The sequence below is a fragment of the Kryptolebias marmoratus genome, linkage group LG5 (genome assembly GCF_001649575.2).
Source record: "Kryptolebias marmoratus isolate JLee-2015 linkage group LG5, ASM164957v2, whole genome shotgun sequence".
In the NCBI taxonomy this organism is placed as follows: Eukaryota; Metazoa; Chordata; class Actinopteri; order Cyprinodontiformes; family Rivulidae; genus Kryptolebias; species Kryptolebias marmoratus.
The window spans coordinates 22053112-22073701 of NC_051434.1; the positions used below are offsets into that span (position 1 = coordinate 22053112).

At 40.3% G+C, this 20590-nt stretch overlaps 2 protein-coding genes across 3 annotated transcripts in view; one reads left to right on the top strand and one right to left on the bottom strand.

Moving 5' to 3' along the window:
• LOC112451524 (histone H3-like) overlaps positions 1 to 20590 on the bottom strand; it is a 269127-nt gene that overhangs the window by 15374 nt on the left and 233163 nt on the right. The window lies entirely within an intron of this gene.
• The window catches only part of arid1ab (AT rich interactive domain 1Ab (SWI-like)), an 86753-nt gene continuing 66171 nt past the window's right edge, over positions 9 to 20590 (top strand). For both annotated transcript variants that reach the window (XM_037975849.1, XM_017437989.3), the window contains exon 1: positions 9 to 1192. In XM_037975849.1, coding sequence (XP_037831777.1) covers positions 311 to 1192 — 882 coding nt within the window. In that variant the 5' untranslated portion in view covers positions 9 to 310. The remainder of the gene's footprint in view (positions 1193 to 20590) is intronic.

Here is a 20590-nt window from a genome sequence, read left to right on the forward strand (position 1 = left end):
CCCCACCCCCCACCCCAACACACAGTCACACACACTGATAGTGTTGGTGAAATTCATTTCCCCGGCTCTGTTTTTATCCCTTTCTGCCTCAAACTTCAGCCTCCGTGTTTTGACTTGGAGCGGAGCCGCGGTGGATCACCGGGGACCGGTGCGGCCGGAGGGAACCGGGGGGAATGAACCGGGACAGCGGGTATGTCGTTACGAATGTAATTGTATTAATATTCAATGGTTCTTCGGAGTTTGACTGCGAGTGAGTCGCCGTGTTGAGAGAGGTTCCAGAAGGAGTGGAGAGAAACAGAGGAGGGAGATCATGGCCGCTCAGGTCGCCACTCTCAACACCAGCCCGCCATCCGAGCTCAAAAAGCCGGATCTGGACATACAAGAGGAGTCGGTACCGGGGGAGAAGCAGCATGAAAATAAGGAGACGGGACCTGACGTGGGATCTCCGGGCCAGAAGGAGCTGCAAGACGGGAGCGATGCTGGGAATGCTGCGGGAGGAGGGGATCCTGACATGAAGAACGGCACTGGGAATTTACCCAGGGTAAATAATAACAGCAGCAACCAGAATGATACGGGTGGACCTGAGGGGAATAACCTCCCCGGGATGGGTCACCACCACCCGGGTCCCTTTCCTCCTCCTCCTTACGGCTACAACCAGCACTACAGCCGGGGCCCTTTTCCTCAACATGGCGGACAACAAAGCCCTGGCATGGCAGCTGCATCGGGGCCGGGCATGATGGACCCTTACCCCCCTAACTCACACGAGCACGGCTACCACAACAACTACAGCCAGTTCCAGAACAGGACTTCTTACCAGGGCCAAGGATACGGGCCCATGAATTCCCCGCGGAGCAGCCAGCCTCCGGCGGCCGGGGGGCAGCCAGGCAAGCAGCAGCCAGCAGGAGGAACCGCTGCTATGGCTGCCTCATACAACACTCAGAGGTATAACATGGGGAACCAACAACCTACGTCTACGCCAACTTTAAACCAGCTTCTGACCTCCCCCAGCTCCGCCAGGAGCTACCCAAACTACCCCCAGGGAGACTATAATAACCAGGAAGGGGCCAGCAAGGGACCAGGAGACATGGGCAGCAGTCAGTATGGTGGGGTCCATCCGAGTTGGCAACAAAGGACCCACCATCCGCCTCCTATGAGCCCGGGGAACACCGGACAGCCGCCCAACAGAACCCAGGTAAACTTCCCCCACCGCAGGCACACTCTGACCGGGTCAAAGCAGCTCAGAGAGGCCGGCCACAACCAGCAGAGCTGCATATTGGACCAGCCATTGTGTGTGTGTAGCAGGAGCTCTATAAAATGGCTGCCCGTGTCTTTCTCTCATCCTTACTGTGGTTCTTAGAAGCAGAGAGGAGCCGTGTGTGCTGTCAGAACCAACTTCCAGAGCTCTGGGTCCAGTCTGTGTCCCTGCTCGGTACAGGGCAGGAGTTTGACTAAGTAGATCAAGAGTTACTGAGGACTGTGTGTGTGTGTGTGTGTGTGTGGAAGAAAAGGGGGCGAGGTGCTTTTACATTCGCAGTGTTTTTCAGCCTGTGTGCATGTGTGTGTGTGCAGATATCAGCATTTATTTCTGCCTGAATGTGTTTGGTGCCACCAGTTCTGTTAAAAGTTCTGGCTCTAGCTGTCAAAGCTACAAACAAAATGCAAATGACATCCATTAAATGCTATTTACATAATTGCTGTGGGGGAAAAAAAACAGACAAGCAGGTTAAAGAGCCGCTTCTTCTCAACTCTTCTGTCCAGACAGAGTGTTGGAATAATGATCCATCCTGACAGGAAGTTTCATTCATCCTGGCTCAGCTCGGTTCAGTTCACTCCCCCCCCCCTCTCTCTCGCTTTTCTTTCTTTCCTCCCCTTTTTGTGTCTCCCTCCCCTCCCCTCCCCTCCCCTGCACCTCTGTGCTCACTGTGTGTACAAACAGGGAGCCCCAGGTTGGTGAAGCCACAGATCGGTCTCTGCTTTTGGGATTTGAATTATGGAGGTAAAATGCTGCTGTCAGAGCCAGGAGACAGTTGGTCTTAGGTTGACACGCGAGCTGAGATCTGATTGGCTCCCTGCTCCTCTGCTCTCGGCCATTTATAATTGCTTCTAATGGAAGGCTGCAGAAAAACACCCCCCTCCTCTCCGCCTGCACCGATAATGTCGTTTAAAATCTCTAACTACATGGCTTTTCTTGTCATTTTAAATTCTAATAAATGCACCTGTTTATTCTTGAAATTGATTATTTATTTATGTGAAAATACACATGTGTTCTCACATTTACACAAGGATACAGCAGAAACATTAGTTTATATCACTACTTATTGCATGTGTTTATTGAACGCACTTTGCAGCCCAGTTTGCTCACTTCCTCTCACTGCAGTAATTTGCATTTTGTCTGTACTGATGTGGATTCACGTTTGTTTTCATTTATGCAATCTAACCCCTTCCCACCTACCTGCTCTATTGATCTTGTCAGCCTACATTTAAAGTTTTTTTTTGTTCTTGTTGTGTGCTTCTCTGACTCTTTCCAAGTCAGCAGACTCTGGTACAGCAGAGACAAGTAGGTGTGGTAGTGAGCTCTCTCCCTCCACTGTTCCCAGATTGGGACTCAAAGAGGAGGGAGATCTGAGTGCTCAAATGTCTCTCGAGCACGTGAGAGAGTCGGACTGGGCTGCAGTTCTGTTTACAAGCAACTGAAGGTGTCAGCCAAGTGTCACAGCCTTTTATTTATTTATTTTGCCTCCTGCGGGTTTACAATGGCCTAATTTTACTTCCACTGGCAGGGTTTCTGTGTCAATAGTCATTACCTGCGCCTCTCGCCTCCAAAGTAACAGCCACATGTGTTGTGTTTTTACTCTGCACGGGTCTCAGTGGCAGCCCGGCTGGTGTGTGCTTACTTAAAATGAAATATTAGGAAATGTGTGGCTTGACATGAGTAAGAGCATACAAAACACTTCACATCCTAATCTTCTGCTGGTGAAGGTATTTTGAAGCATTATTTGCTTTTCTGAGGGTTATTGCATGTGGCGTCTGCTTATTCAGTAATAAAGGAGTCATGACACAGGTTTTGCTGCCTGTACACCTAAGTAGACGTGTGTTTGGTACTACTTCATTTCCATCAAAGTGGTGTTCATGAAGTCTGACTTCTCCTCCCGAGGTTTGCAATACCACCACTTGTTGCTTTAGGCTGGAAGATGATGGCTTTTCACACATTGTGATTGCTGCTTTCCTGAATGACAACAACGAGAAATTGCAGGCACTTACAGCCACATAGTGCACTTCTGCAGTTGTGTTTGAATGGCAGGAAAAGCATCCGGTTCCGAATATTTTAGACCAGATACCCCAATATTTTGTGACTTTATATCAGTGGCAGTAAATGGTGCTGTCGAATGGGCGGCTTTGACAGCAGAACAGACAAAAAGCATCTCCTCCCTGAAACGCTCCTCACTGAATATTTTGGGAGAAAATTTTAAGTTTCCAGCTGTTTATTTTTAAAGTTGTGCATGTTGTGCATGATACAGGTGAGTCTGATTTGAAAAGGGGGAATTATTAATGTCTTTAACTGTCAACTCAGGGTATCCTGATATCCCAGATGTCAATTTTGGAGCTATGAAAGTGTAATAAGTAGAAATGTGATTTTTTTTTTTTTTTTTACCTTATGAACATGTAGTCAGGCTATTACAATTAAAAATGTTTGTTGATAATGACAGTAATTCTGACTTTCTTAGTGGAGTCTGTGAGAGGAATGAATTGAAAGTAGTTTGGAAGTTGTTTTTTTTTTTAAAATATGAGATCGCAGTGTTTCTGAGATGTCATAAAAAAGTAATTGATTATGTATAAAAAGAAAAGCTTTGTCAAACTGAAGTGGGTATATAAATGATATCTTACCTGTTTGTAGATAGCTTTTTGAATGACTTTAGTTTTAGAGAAATCAAGTTTAAATATGACCCTATTGAAGCGCTAAAGGCTAGTCTGAACTCGGCTAAGATCCAAGCAGACTGTTGATGTCTTGAAACGACTCTGATCTCAAAAATTTTACAACGATTCATGCAAACGCCACCCATTTTTTTTCTTCGGAGGCCAATAAAGCAGGTTTCTATTCTATTTCATTATTTTACATTGGCATCATATTTGCATTACACAGTTACTTACATGAAAAATTATGAAATAAAAAAATTATGCTTGTTATTTACGAGCATAAATTGCAGCAGGAGCTAGCTGTAGCACTCTTGGGGCATTTAGGGGCATTTACAATATTTCTGCCAAAATAACTGTAAGGCCAAATTGACTGTGGTGTTAAGGTTTGTAAGCTGTTTGCATGAACTGAGTGAAAATGTATGAAATTAGAGTTGTAGTCCTTGCTGCGTTCAGACTAGCCTTCAGCTCATCAGTCCTGTCGAGACGTAAACAGTTTCTCTAAACCGAGTTTGTTCAAAGATCTATCTAAAACAGGAAATATAATAATTGATTGTTCCGAACTTTTTCTACACTAACTTACATCAGTGTGGCCAAACATTTCCTTTAAACCCTATTTATTTGTGTATTTAACTAGTGTTTCTATCGGGAATAGTTCCTGATAAAATAAGCATTCAGAAGTTGGAAATAAGCATACTCTGTCAAGGTATAGATCAGTGTATTTGTTATCTCCGTTTTCTGGGGTACTTGAAAATTTGTAAGACTTTTTAACTTTGTGTAGAAATGTAAAATTCTTAGTAATTATTTATTTTGGTTCAGTTGTATTTGATCAACAAATGTAGCTTTGATCGAACTTACAGGAAATCTAGTGCTGCTGTAAATAAGAAACCCTCCTGGGGGTGTTTATTGATTTATGTAGAACCTTTTGACACAATTGATCATTTGCTGCTTCTTCAGAAATATAAACAATACGGAATAAGGTTTAAATGTAAAATGTGTCTAATCAGTGGTGAAGAACTTCTTTAAATATAAGGTTTCAACATATACAATCAATTAAACAACATCACAGTTTAGGAGAATATCTTGTTGTGTTCCACAAGGTTCAGTATTGGGACACAGGTTCATTATAATATATTTAATAATTTATTTAATTAATTTATTTATTTTGCAAAAAGCACCCAGGTGTGAGTTAGCTGCTGTCTTTACTTCTGAAGTTGGTGGAAATGGTCAGGAGCAGTCAGGACCAGCATGTTAGGCTCATTTTGGTTTCTGTAAGATGGCGGGCAGAGTTCTAAAAATTCTGTCCAGATTAATAACTGAGGCTATGTAAGAAAATACTGATCAACTGCCTTCTCACTGTTTATAGAAGCATGACACAAGGCAGATTGTTTTTCAGTTACAAAAAAAAAACGACAACAAAACCTTGAAATATGAACAAACCATTTACTGAAAAAGTTGCTGAATCCAACTCTTCCACCCTGGTGTGGCCTAAGCTGAACTTGAAGCTTCCTCCTGATCCATGTGGCATTACAGAGGCTGCTGGTTTGTGTGTAATCAAATGCCTGAAGACAAATTGCTGCAGAAGTGCCTGGGATTAGTCTTTGGAATGTTGTGTCAGATGGACAACTTCTCATGATCATTTAAGTTTTATTCCAGAGACCAGCAGAGTGATGAGACACTCTCAAATCTGTAAGCATTCAGTTCAGTGAGAGGAAGTCCAGCCGTCTGAGTGGTCTGTAGCTCTTTAAGGATCTTCAATGATGTCCATATACTTTGAAGTGAATCAAACTTTGATAGATTTATTCACCTTTCTGATGTAGTTAAGAGTAGGGCTGCACAATATATCAAAAAATTATCGTCACAGCAATACCAGTTAGCACTTTATCAATATCATAAACGACTGCTTGGACCGCAATAAATCATAGGCCATTATATTTCAGGTACCATTCATTCATGTTCTGCATGCTAATAATCTATTTGGTCAATCCAACAGGCTCACACTGGCCTTGATGCCCACAGATGGTTTAGATGATAGTGATGACAGAGGAGAAGTTGAGAAGGAAGGCAAATGTGGGTTTATTGCTGTTGATGTTGTCATCTAATAATAAACATCATTGCATGTTTGTCTAATATTGTGCAGCCTAGTGTGCAGGTTAGCATTGTCTTTCTGAAATCTGCAAGGCCTTTTCTGAGTAAGATGTTGTCTGGTTGGGAACATATGTTGTTCTAAAACCTGTATATGCTTTTCTACATTGATGGTCCTTTCTAGATGTATAAACCACCTGTGCCAGGGGCACTTATTCAGCCCCCATACCATCAGAGAGAAAGGCTTTGGAATTGTATGTTGATAACAGGCCCAATGGTCCCTCTTCTCTTTAGTACGTAGTGTTAAAAAAAGTTTTAAATTTTGCTTCATCTGACCACAGAACAGTGTTCCACTTCTCCTCAGTCCATTTAAAATGAGCTTTGGGTCCGAGAAGACAGCAGTGTTTCTGGATGGTGTTCACATCTGACTTCTTCTTTGCCTGATAGAGCTTTAAGCAGCATTAGTGGATGGCACAGTGAACTGTGTTTACAGACAATGATCTGTAAAAGTGTTCCTGAGTCCATGTAGTGATGTCCAGAACAGAATCAGACCTGGTTTAAATGCAGTGGCCCCTGAGGGCCTGAAGATCATGGGCCTTTGAGCTCAGAGGTTATTCCAGATTTTTGAAATCTTGTGATGATTTTATGAACGATCTGATGGGATTTTCAGTCTTCTTAATGTTTTATTGAAGAACTCTGTTATGAAGTTGTTCCACTAATTTTAGACAGTTTTTTTACAAACTGGTGAACCTATGCCCATCTTTACTTCTGAGATTCAGCCTTTCTAAAATGCTCTTTTTCTACCCAGTCCTCTTACTGACCTGTTACCATTTACACTAATTAGTTGTGAAATGCTTTTCCAGCTCTCTTATTCATAAAACCTAATTTTACAGCCCCTGTCCCAACTTTTTTTTTAAATGTTTCTGCCATAAAATTTGTTAAATTAAATGTGATATATTCCATTTTGAATAAAATATGGGTTTATGAGATTTGCAAATCATTGCTTTCAGTTTTTATGTACATTTTATACAACTTTCCAACTTTTTTTTAGAATTGAGGTTGTACTAAAATCATTTTAAATGCAGAATCAATGTTGATTGAATTGGGCTTAGTCTCAGTGTAATTGTGATCATGGGTGTCTCTACTTCAAGCACTCATTCAAAGGTTCAGTTGAAACCCTTTTGGTAAGCTTTGTATCTGTCATTTTAACCAGCTTTTTGTCAAAAGTTTTACACAAAAGACCAAATTGTGTTCTCACATTGCTTTTTCACATAATGTAATGTGCTCGAAATTATTATACTTAGTTGCAAAAGCATTGGAGGTTACTAAGGTTGGAGGTTACTAGCTTTTAAGCATCTAAATGGTGTCAGAGACTGAAATGTAGAACACAAATGATTTTCTTTATTGACATTTTTTTTAAATCTTAATTAAACAGGGCTTCATTAGACATCAGGAGAGCAGATAAAAGGAACATGCCTACATGAGTCTGAGCTCAAACATGATGTTTATCATAACATGGAAATTAGGGGTGCAGGAAAAAATAGTTTCTATAGAGAATCACGATTCCTAGTCCTGAGAATTCTGAATAGATTCAAAATGGTATAAAATGGATTTTAAAATATAAATAATACAATTTGGGTGATTCATAAAGCAGAGTGCAGAAGTGTTTTTGTGCAGACTTGCACAGACTAGTGCTGGGCGATATGGAAAAAATCCTATATCACGATATGGATAATTTTATATCACGATATACCCCAATTACATAAGTTTTCAGTTATTCTCTGAAAAATATGAAAAAAATAATTTAATTTCTTACCTTTTTCAAGCTTTATTTCGAAGTGACATTTAACTGAACTTTCACAAATGAGATCTGCTGCATTTTAGTGCAGCAATATATATGTATCAAATGACAACAGACTCTATTATCTTTGGCCGGCTATAGTTTCACTTTTCGCAACTTTCCCGGCTCTTTTACAACTTGTTTGTTTGCATTTTTTGGATTGTTAAATATTCTTTTTCGTAGTTCTTCTTTAAGTGATAGAAGAGGTTTGTTGTGTTGGCATCAGATGAGAAAACAGTCTAATAGCAGAGTTAGCATTAGCATTAGCAGAGTTAGCATATTACCTTTTTCTGCTCCATGTCGGACTTCTTGAACCAAATCACAGACGTCCCCCCTCGTTTTGGTAAAAGTCTTTCTTCTTGGGCTGCCTGCTAGCTGTCTCTACTTGTTGCGACCCTGAGTTTGATACTTCATGCGTCTCCATCTTTCAGCACTTATGTTGAAAACACGGCGCCGCACAGAAAGCTGCTGCCGTAAAGCATGTCGCAAACCCACACATAAAGCAGCGTCATGTCGCAAAACGGAGGTTCTTCACAAAATAGCAATTTTTTCTTCCTATTTATCACTTCTATAAACTGAATGTATGCAAAGTGACAACACTAATACATTCGTCGTAGCCTACGTTATGAAATATTTACATGAATCAATTATACAATTATGATAGAAACGACAGAAAAGAAAACATATCACGATAGACACTTTTCTATCGTCCCCACGATATGTATCGTTATATCGCCCAGCACTGACACAAGGGCACAACTACACATTTACTTTCTAATGCTCCTTTAGCAAATCACACAGAGTGGATGTCTTCCTATTGGAGGGTTAGGTGTTTTATTCCCAGCCCCTGCTGTGTGTCGAAGTGTCTTTGGGCAAGACATTATAAACCTCCACCACCAACTCTCCACCGATATATTCTCACTCATACCGGTATCGGTATCAAAAGTGCTGTATATAGTGTGTAAAATACCTAACAGAAAGCACTGTTTGAGTGTGTGTGAGAAACACTTTGCAGAATCTGGAGAGGTTAAAAAAGTGCTATAGAAAGTGGGGAGCATTTACCACATTCTTTGACCACATTCTTCCTGTCTTGGTGCGATTAACAAAATAACCAAATCAGCATGGGATGTTGAACCCGCTGCTGTTACACCTCTGAGCCACCACACGAGGTAGTGACAGCGCAGCAGCGGTCGATATAAGAAAAGGGTAAGATCGCAACTTGGTGGTGTGATGTAGCAGTGGCAGGCGGCCTTGGATTTTAAAAGGGAGGTGTCTCGATTGGTAGCTAATGATCGACCAAAAGCAGCTCGAAGACAGCTCACATTTTGTGGCCATATTGTGGAATAGTTTAATATCTGATGTTTAGAATTGTATTTTTTTTACAGGGTTCCTACTGTACTGTCATTGCAGCTGGCTGTATTCTGGTGTAGTTTTTTAAAAGCTTTAACTCTTCATTCATCAGCACGATTAGTCTTGTAATTGCTGCAGATATATCTTCAGTAATAATCCCACGGAGGTTTTTTTTATGGGGCCTCTCACCTTCCTGGGGCCACCTGATCAATGAATTAATGTGATAATTGAGTGGTTGACGAGGGGCTAATGTGGCCTTTCACCATGACTGACTGGTACATAAACAAGCACTCTGAGGCAGTTTGTGGTGACGACTGTTTAAGATGGCTGATGACTGATAGGATGCCCCCCCTTGTCCCGTCCGTCTGACACATGGGAGGGAGCTATCAGGGATGCCCCCTCAGCTCTGCAAGGCTGACATCCCACACTGAGCATGAACTGAATCATAATCAAACGTTGTCGGCAGGCACTTGTCTAAGGAAATCCCACAGTTGAAGGACAAGCCCAGGGAAGGCTGCTGCTGACGAATCTATGAAAGGGAAAAGAAACTAACAAAAAAAGTTTCATGAGAACTTCTTGACCTAAAGAAGGAATGTATTTAGCCTTTAACTGAGCAGTCGTCATACAGGTTCTTTCATTCAAAAGTTAAACAAATGAAGACATTAATCTTTATTATAGTTGGAGTGTGCGGTAGGAGTGGGAATCTTTAAGCGATTCAGCAATAATAAAATGATTATCAATGCATCTCAATTATCTGTGATTCTCAGGTTTATGAATAAACACCAGGCAGCAGTTGGTTAGTTTACAATGTTTACCCAAAACATTGTGAAACTGAAATATAGACACAGAAATATGACTATGACTTATTTCACATACAAAAACCTCTTGATTTGTATATTTGCAGTCATTAAAAGAGTGCTCAATAACATGTTTAAGAAAACAAACAAACAAACCAAAAACCCTATCAATCACAGGCTGCTGACCATAAATGTTTCAGTTATCATTAAGACAGTCATGATAACGCCAGCTAGTGCTGGGCGATATGGAAAAAATCCTATATCACGATATGGATAATTTTATATCACAATAACGATATATATATCACGATATACCCCAATTGCGTACCTTGTCAGTTATTCTCTGAAAAATATGAAAAAATAATCTCATTTCTTACTTTCAAGCTTTATTTCTTAGTGACATTTAACTGAACTTTCACAAATGAGATCTGCTGCATTTTAGTGCAGCAATATATATGTATCAAATGACAACAGACTCTATTATCTTTGGCCGGCTATAGTTTTCCTTTTCGCAATGTTCCCCGGCTCTTTTACAACTTGTTTGATCTTGCACTTTTTGGATTGTTAAATATTCTTTTTAGTGTTTCTTCTTTAAGTGATAGAAGAGGTTTGTTGTGTTGGCGTCAGATGAGAAAACAGTCTAATAGCAGAGTTAGCATTAGCATTAGCAAAGTTAGCATATTACCTTTTTCTGCTCCATGTCGGACTTCTTGAACCAAATCACAGACGTCCCCCTTGTTTTGGTAAAAGTCTTTCTTCTTGGGCTGCCTGCTAGCTGTCTCTACTTGTTGCGACCCCGAGTTTGATACTTCATGCGTCTCCAACACACAATATACAGTGGGTCACAGAATATGATGGTAACACCGGGCCGCACAGAAAGCCGCTGCCGTAAAGCATGTCGCAAACCCACACGTAAAACAGCATCGAAAAATTTATTATAACCCCCCCCCACACACACACACACACCTACTGAAAGTGGGAAACTAAATAATTGTACACAGACAAGATTGCAGTTTTGCAAGATATAAAATAAAAAAATTAAACTGTGATTTTTGAAACCTGGCTGTTCTAAATGCCACCACACCACTTGCTGCTAGTTTGGTTGCAAACTCTCAGAATTCTGTGAAATTTCAACCAAAAAAATGTGCCTTTTTCCCGCTGTTTTGAGTCGCCAACTAGTTGCAGCTCAGTGAGATACTACTTTAAGCTTTTCCTGTGGTGGCAAAGACCCGATCCGAATGTTTGCTTATAATAAATGTTATTTTGGATCACATCCTCTTCTCAGTCCACCAACTTTACTGCACCAGATTTTATTGTAGGAAAGCGACTAATATTAACTTTTCTTTGGGTTTAGTTATTGCAGCTTCTTTTTCCTCGGCAGCTTCTGTTCTGATGGCCACGACACTGGCATGACATGGAACAGAATAGAATAAAATAGGGTTAAATAAAGACATTGAGGAAAATTAACTGTAGTTGACATGTTACAATGGTAATAAAAGCATAGTGACATGTTCTCATTTTGATAGTTTTAACTGATTGACAACAGACCTCCGTTCATTCTAAGTCATTCCAAAAGGCTATGAAAGGAACAGATAATTGACAGATGATTGTGGCATCAGCATAATCCTGATGCCTTTACACTAAAACCTTGATCCAGCATAAAAAAAACAACCAGAACATAGATGGTCTTTGCAGGTTCTCGTTGTGGTTTTCAGGTGTGTGTTAAGAATCCAGTGGCCCTCTCATTCCACACAGTAGAGCAGTGAGGTCATGGTGCTGTATCATTGTGATGACGAGGGGCCTGCTCACACTGGCATGGCTTGGTCATTGGGATTTTTAGGGTTCTGTGAATCAATTAAACTTATTTTTTAATTTTTTTCCTCCAAATTCAGGCCCCCCCAATTCCATGTTTTATGATCCTTCCCCTTGATGTGTTTTCATCCATAAAGCTTTGCTGAAGTGAGGCTCACTCCCTCTCTGTTTTGATTTGATAATTTTGAGTTCTTTGAATTGTCATGAATCATGCACCAGCAGAATCACAAACTTTCTTTTGGTGTTCTGCTAAACTTTGTGTTCATTGTTGGATTTAGTCATTTCTGGATGCTTGGTTGGACATCTTTGCCTCAGCTCTCTGTAACGTGACCCCCCTACAGAGGAAGTAGCAGGTGGTCTCTTGTTCATTGTTAACAGCATTCTAAATGTGTAGAAAAGCACATAGTTTAGGAACACCCACATTCCACAACTTTCCAAGTTTTGCTATCAATTTAACTTTTAAAGTCCATTTTGGGATTCTTTCCTGGTTTTTTGCATTGTGGAAATTATAGACCCCAACGTTTTGAAGCACAATGAGTCACATTGGTCTCATTCGACCCTCACAGGGCAGTAGTATATGCTAGGTTGGCACCATCTTTTTAGCTGCATTCTGATGAGGTCTGAGAGAGTTGTGCCAGAGTTGGCCCCACGCCGTCATGTGTTTATGGGCTACCAAAACTTGGCGTCATTTGTGGAGACAACGGAAGAGCTATGGACAATGTTGACCCTGTGTTGTTGTTGTTGTTTTTAAACAAGAAATGGAAGAAATGCTCTGGATGCCGCGATTGTTGCGCAGAGTAGGACAGCTGTTATCTGCTGGAGATTTCAGGCTTTACAGCGCCTTCAGCTGGGGGAGAGACATAAACGTCGCAAGGTAAGCTAACACTGTTGTTTATAGTCCTATTACTTTGCTACTGTTCCAAAATTGTCTATTGTTGTTTTCTTCGCTCTTCTTACAGGTCAATCTGACCACACCCACGACCAATGAGTGAACAGGAGCTAAGCTTACGTTACCCATGAAAGCAGGGCCGGCCTCGAAAAAATGCTGGTGGAAACGCGTGCAAAGCAATCCGAGTAGAGTGGAGCTGGGACCTTTTAAAGCCGGTGGAAAAGGGGCATTATTTGCTGCAATCCAGCCACATTCTGATAGGTCAGGCAGGTATTGGAGAGCATAGCGGGGTCATTATTCAAAGTGCAGGACAGTTCTGATTGGGATTTGTGTCAGTCCAAATATGTGGACATAATTGACAGTTCCAGGCTTAGTGTCCAACAAGACACACAATGTTCAAAATAGTAGGATTGGGCGGAATTGGCAAAAAGTAATGTATTAACATTCTGTTGTATAATTAGGGAGGAAACAGTAGAATGTCGAACAGGTTTATTTAACCTCAGCCATCGTTACACTTTACCACACAGCAACACGCTGACTCTCTTCTTCTTCTCTCTTTTTCTCTCTTCTCCTAGTCATGCGCCCCCACCGGTTGGGGTTAGTAATGTCTCTCATTCCTGACTGCATTATGTGACAATAAACATAACACATTCCTGCTTCTTTAATCAGAATGCTTCACTGTCAGATGCAGGCGTGAAAATTTATTTCCCCCCATTCATACATCTAATTCCACTGAGATGTCAATAGGCATGTCTCTTCATCATAAGTAAACACAGAGCCAGTCACTACGAAACAGAGCTGTTTTCTGACAGCTGGGACAAAACTTTCTGAGATGTTCATATTCAGCAATCTAACCACTCAGTTCCAGGAAAAAACAGAACAACTTCCAGCTGCTGCCCAAATGGACTTTGATAAAGTTTTGTTCTAAATAGCGAAGAAAGGTGCGTTCAAACAGGAAGTTCACTCTGTTTCAGTCTTCACTGCTGAGTAATGATTCTCCACAGGCCGCATGGACAGCGTGCTGCCTCCTGGCAGCTCTCAGTGTGTGTGTGTGTGTGTGAACTGGGGTAGTGTATGAGACAGGAATGGTGTCAGTGATACCCAGGGGAGGGAGAGGAATGTTTTGTGAATGATCTTCGTCTGCCCCTGACAGCTGTGTGTATTTGTGTATAAAGTATGACGGTTTCTTTGTGGTGTGTGTGTGTCTGTGTTCGCCTCAGGAGCCTCTCTGACCTGCACTTACTCCACGTGTCCCATCTACCTCTCTTTGTGTACAAACATCAGCCTTTTAGTGACAAACAACAAAACTGACTTTACTTCCTCCAGCTGTTCCTTGTTGTTTTTAAAAGTGGCAGCATACATGAGAGTAGGACTGCAACTAATGATTCTTTTGGTAATTATCTAATCTGTCTATTTTTTTTGTTAGTAGTCCATTAGTCAACAATTATTTCAGTCCATTCTGTGTCTGACTTGCTGCGACTGTTTGAGATTTGTTGGGAAACGTCATTTGTGAGGGATTCCCCAAATTTTCTCAATGTTCGTTGAGTTTTCAGTTCCTCTATTGAGTTGCAGAGGCTCAAATGTTGAATTTTGAACATGTTCAAAAAAATTGTGCAACACTTTTTCTGTCAAAATAGCCATAGAGTCATCTTGGGTGTCTTAAACCCATCTCAAGAGCTGCATTTTTATACCTGCATGGGAGCTCTCTGACCGAAAACAAGTCCAACTCTGAAAACCACACTGATGATAAATAAAACAATAATAATAATAAAAATAATAAAAACCTGGTCATTTCAAATTTGTACTCCAGCAGAATAAATCATAAATGTAGGGACTGGGTACAAATCAGACAGAGGTGGGTATGATAATGTACATGACCTTCAACAGTGGTTCTCAACTGGTCTGGCTTCAGGAGCCACCATCACCCCCAATCCAGAAAAAAATTAACTCCTCAATTTATTCAATAACGTGATGGTGCTGTTTGAACCTGAGACACTAGAATAAAAAAATTACAGTATGCCACCACAAACAAGGTTAATGATAAACCAAAACCACCAGCAAGAGGTGATGCTAAAGAAGGAAATATTCTCTTTTACGCTCAATTAGCTGCATCTTAATTAAAACCAAAATTCTTCACTTCAGCAACGTCAGCCTCTTTTCACGCACAAATATGAAATAAAAAAAGTCCAGCTACTGAAAAGTAGTTTAAGAAAGACACTTTATCTGTGGACACAACCACTGAATATATAACAATGTCTTAATAAAGTTATTCAGTCACTTACCCAAGCATTAACCATAAGACTGATATAACAATCCAAACATTGATTTTTTTTTTTTTAATATTTTTTTCCCCAGGCAAAGGCCCACGATCTGCTGGAGATGAGTCTACAACCTTACCAGCTGAGAATCACTGCCCTAGAATACAGTTTTACAAGCTGTGCACACACAAATAGTAGTTTCCAGTGAAATGGTGTCATGCCTTTTTAAAGTCTCAACCTAATTTTTTTTATCTCTTCATACATTTGTTCTCAACATTCTTCTTCATTATAAATCCATGGCAAACAGTAGAGATTTTACTGCCCCTGCACGTGTCGGTAGTGCGTTGCAACTACAGCAACAATAAACCAACATTTACATTGTTTAAGACTACAGTGATCTATTGATGGTTCTTAGACTTTTCCTGTTTTTCCTGAACATTCCCAGTTTAGAGCATTTTTAAAAAGATAAACTCCTAACACTTCCAAACTGTTTCCAAGTTACTGTTTGATTCTTTGAATGATTCATAAGTTAATAAACACGCCGTGATGTTGAAAATGTCTTGATCTGAATAATTGCTCGCTCTGTGTTCCGTTTGAGCGTTCACCGGGAAAACAAGCTCCTTATGGACAAATGTCAGGCTGGGGCTGTTGCATAGGGACACAACCAAATGTAAAAGTTATTCATTTCTTTTGACATTTACCTTGGAAAATGCTCCAGATTAGCATAGTAATATCCTTCTGTGAGCCTGTGCGGGACTACAGACTCATTTACATGACGTATGGTGTGTGGGTTTTTATGGAGTAAAGTGGTTAACCTTTAAATAGGTGCAGATGTTTATACTGAGAAGGTGGAGAATGATGCTTCCTTCCAGCTCTCGTACACCTCTCACTTTTGGTCCGTACTAAACTAAAGGCCAATGCTTCATATATGAAACGCACGAGAAGACGCTGATTTTCTGCTTTCATTTCTCTTTTGGTTAAAATGCGGTGCTGGATTATGCCTCATGTGCTGCTTACTTTTTCAAGGCTTTTTTGAAGCTTAGAAAATTGAATCTGCTGACAAGTGTTGTAGATATTCAGAGGGGCAGTTGTTTATCATTTTAGGGACCACAAATTCAAAGTATAGCTGAGATTTGTTGGCATAATTTTTTAATATAACTACAACACTAGGTTAGAAGTTTTTTATTAAAGAAATGACAACTTTGAATTCAAACTGAGACAATAATTGATACTGAGAGGCAGTAGTTGAGTTAAGTATATTAACATCGGACATAAAGCAGTGGTTCTGCTCTGGAATAGGCCAGATGTTAAATCCAGCTGTTCAAAGGTGATTTACCAAGTTTATTGATATGAAAAGTCTCCCCCTGTGTGCTATCAGTAAGTCGTAAATTTAAATTTTAGCAGCTCTTTTTTAGGGTCTGAATGTAATTCACTAGGGAGCTAGTGAATTACATTCAGCTTCTTGAAATGCATCGCGTCTCACTCTCCCTCCCGTCCTGAAACCCCCGGCATCTTTTAGCAGTAGTTAGCGAGCGTTCAGAGATGGTAAATGAACAATGTGTTTCTGAAGAAGAACAGCTCTGGATCTTTCATCTGTGAGTGGTTCGGATTTCACAGGTAGGCTTTGAATAAACCCGACCTAATTACTGGAAGTGGCTCTGCTTTTACACGTGGAGTGATCTCGACAATGTTTAACGTTCCTGATTAGGAAGTTGACAGAAGTCAGCTCATGGATATTTTATTAAGCTCCTGGTCACAATGTGCCGTATTTATTTTAAACCAAAGTAACCTATAATCACTGTGAATCTGCTGACAAGTGTTGTAGATATATGTATGTATCTATATGTTGTAGATAGTATGTGACTTTGGCTGCTGTTCTAATCTGGATATTTAGGATGGTTCTGGGGTGTCCAGTGTTCAGCGCACATGTGCATATAAATTGTATATGAGAACAATTTTAGTTTGTTTTTGTGTGGTTGAATGAATCTTTGGTTTGGTTGTGTTGATTTTTTTGGCTTTTGGTCTGCTGTCATCATATGGTACCTGAGTGTAGTGGGTTAGGGTTCATGCTCTGTGGCATCTTAATCTTTGTTCTAAAACTGAGCTGATTAGAAGTCACTCCTTCTGTTGGAATATGTGAGAGGATAGTTGTTAGTTTGTTAGTTTAATATTTTATTGAAAGCTCAAGGATCAGAGAACTGAGCTCCACGAGTCACGGTGAGAACAGTGGATCATTGTCGATGCTCGTTGAGTATATTATGCTCAAAAGTGCAAAACTCAGCTTTCTTAAAAAGAAAAAAAAAGTGTGACAAATAACTGCACAAAATCATCTCTGGATAAATACTTCACCATGAATCACATTTTTGATTGATTTGTCTGACGAAAGTGAAATTTCTCTAGGTCCAACTTTTGCACTAATACTATGATCTTGATTGATGAATTAAATCAAAATTAAAATGAGGAAGAAAATATACATTTTCACCCCTGCATGTAATTATTATTCTTTTTTGTTTGTTAAAATAAAAAATGTTTTTCTTTTAATGTATTTTCATTGTAGCTTCCTGTAGTTGTTTTAAGATGACTGTCTTTAGTCATGACTTTGAAATGGCAGATTTCTAAAAACAAATTCAGGGACAACATGACGCTAATCGTGTTAGCTTTTCTATGGTGTTTTCAGTGTTAGGTTAGCATCTCTGCTAATTGCTGGTCAGCAGCCTGTTATTAATAGGGTTTTTTGACACATGGTGTTGTGCATAAATTTTTTAGGCATGAAAATACAAAAATCAGTGTTTATTTTAGTCATCAGAAGTTTCCCAGCTGACTCATGATGTTTACTCACAAACCTGATAATCACATAATCGAAACGCATCAACAGTAATTTTCTAATCCCAAATCAGTCCTCTGAATCGTAATCGAATCGAGTTGTGGGGTGTCTAAAGATCTCCACCCCTAGTTAGGTTAAAGCAGCCTGCTGACAGCATGAGCTGAGTTTACTGACAACAAGGATGGCATTAAAAAGCCATCAGTAATAGGATTATGTGTTATGTGGCACACGGGCCATTGATACTGTTTATACACCAAAGGCTGCTTTATGCTAACAGTTGATTGTTGTTTTAATTGTTCATCTCAGTTTGCTCATCAGTTATTGTTGAACAAGAATGAAATGAGCTGTTGAACAGCTCAGCTATTGTGTGCAAACTTTCTATTCCTTTTAAATTCAAGTCTAAAACACTGACAAGTCACATTTCCTTTGTGTGAGTGTGTGTGTGCGTGTGAGAGAGAGAGTGTGATCGCAGTGTCAGACTCATGTCTCTCACCATGAGGCAGCCAACTCCTTCAGTGGCATTTCTGGCATGTCACTGGGTGACACACTTTCTGTAACGGGTCGTTTGGGGTGCCAGTGGTCAGCCTGAATAAGCATCCTTCCCAGCAGCTCGTGTCATGACTTAAGCTATTATTGTCTCGCCCCCAAAGCTGACTGAGGACTCTCTGCCTGCACACACACTCAGTGACTTTTTTCTGTTCTTCTGTTTCCATCGCAATGTATGATTTGCTGCTCCTCCAAAAGCTTTGGGAAAAAAACACCATACAAACAATACATGAAGAACAGAAAATGTTTAAAATATATCACAGAAAGTTGGACATTTTACATGTCTGAACTGATATTTTAATGTTCACAGTTTTTACACAACCACAGATAAAGTTTTATGCTAGCTTATCAAGTCTACAGTATAAAGACAGACAGGATGAACATTTACTTGATTACTTTGGCTTTATGTGTTTATTTAATGTCACAGTTCTAGTGAAACTTTTAAATTTCCATCTGGGATTAGTAAAGTATCTTTCTGGCTATAAAAGTTTTACCACAGAATGTTCAACTTGGAGTGTAATGATGAAATACACAAGCTCATCTAGTCACGCTAGCTTCTTTATGTTAAGTTAGCATCTATGCTAGCCTATTATACATAGAGCCTTTTACACTGTCTCTAAAGGTCCCGGCTCCACTCTACTCTGCTTGCTTTGTGTGCGTTTCCATAGGCTTTTTTTCAAGACAGGCCCTGGTTTTTTGGTCCCTGCTTCAGAGTAGGGCCAGCCGGGATGGCCCTGCTTTGGTGGGCGGCGCAAGCATAGCTCCTGTTCACTCATTGGTCGTGAGTGTGACCAGATGCCAGCATAAAGAGCGAACGGTAGGAATATAAACAACAGCGTTAGCTTACTCTACAACGTTTATGCCGTCTGTCCCCCAGCTGAAGGCGCTGTAAAGCCTGAAATCTCCAGCATCTAGAGCATTTTTTCCACTGCGCCTCTCTTCCTGAAGTCTCAGGAGAATCCCCATAAGTTTAAAAAACAGCAACAACACAAGGCCAACGTTGTCCATAGTGCTTCCGTTGTTTACACAACTTGCGCCAAGTTTCCGACATTTCCCTTTTTTTCCCGCCTCATACGGGTCAAACTGGACAGCGATCTTCTGCATATATCTTTCCCTCACACATTGGTCAAGAGTCAGTAAATACCTGGATTTAGTTTCTTTGAAGCTGTCGTTGTTACCACTCTCCTACCAACGTGGCAACAGCATTTTGTTACCCTAAATAATTCCAAATTTACAATAGGGTTTTAAAGATGAAAGTTAAAGTTAGATTTTCATGTAGTAGCTTCATAGGCACCTGTCAAAATGTCTTCAGGTATTTTCTACTTATTCTTTTTCTCTAACTTCCATGTTTGCAGATCAGTGAATGACTGTAGGTCACATCACTTGTTCTTCCTAGTTATGTCAGTGTTTAATAATGTTTCTATCCATACTGCCCATCTTCTGTTTGATACCAAAACTTGCTCTCTGCCTGCTGACCCGGCTTGTCTCTATGAGGCACCAGAGGTTTTTGTCTCCCGCTCTGGAATCAGCCGCTCTCACCAGGAAATGTAAGTTTATTCTGACGGGTTGACAATGTAAGTTTATTCTGGGTGTATGTTCACTCTCTTGCACATCAAGTTGTAATATTGAGTTGACAGGGCAGACAGCAGGGAGCCTGCTTTTATTTTTATTGGATGGTCTCATAGATCTGTTCGGATCCACCTGATGGAGGTTTTCTTTTCTCCGCGTGACCTGCTGGTTCTTTAGTTGAAGGTGGAGATCAAGTGGGGGTGGGGGTTATAATCGGTCTTTAGATGCATTGCATTGCTGACACGGACGATTCTGAATCGTTTTTCAATCATCAAAAATAGATTATGTTAACGTTAATCTGTTTCGCCTCTTTAAGAGTCAGCAGAGTAGTCGCTGCACGGCTCTGTTTGTCCTAGTAGAGGTACGGTAGCCTCACAGACATGATGATCACAGATAATTGAGAGGCATCAATAATAGTTTTCTAATCACATCTCAGCCCTCTGAATCGAATCATCAGGTAAAATCAAGTAGCTCTTACTTTAAAATAACGTGCAGCTTGAGCTGCGGCTTGCCTCAGTTACATGAGAACGAATCATTTCAGTTTAATCATAGTGAAGAAGGTTTTTTTTTTTTTTTAAAGCAAAGTAAGTTCAGGGATTTACATAGAACCACATTCAATATATGTCTTCAAATAAAATAAATTAAAAGATTTTTAAGATCTTAAAATTGTGAAAAACTCATGCCCGCATGATGCTTTGGAGCAGATAT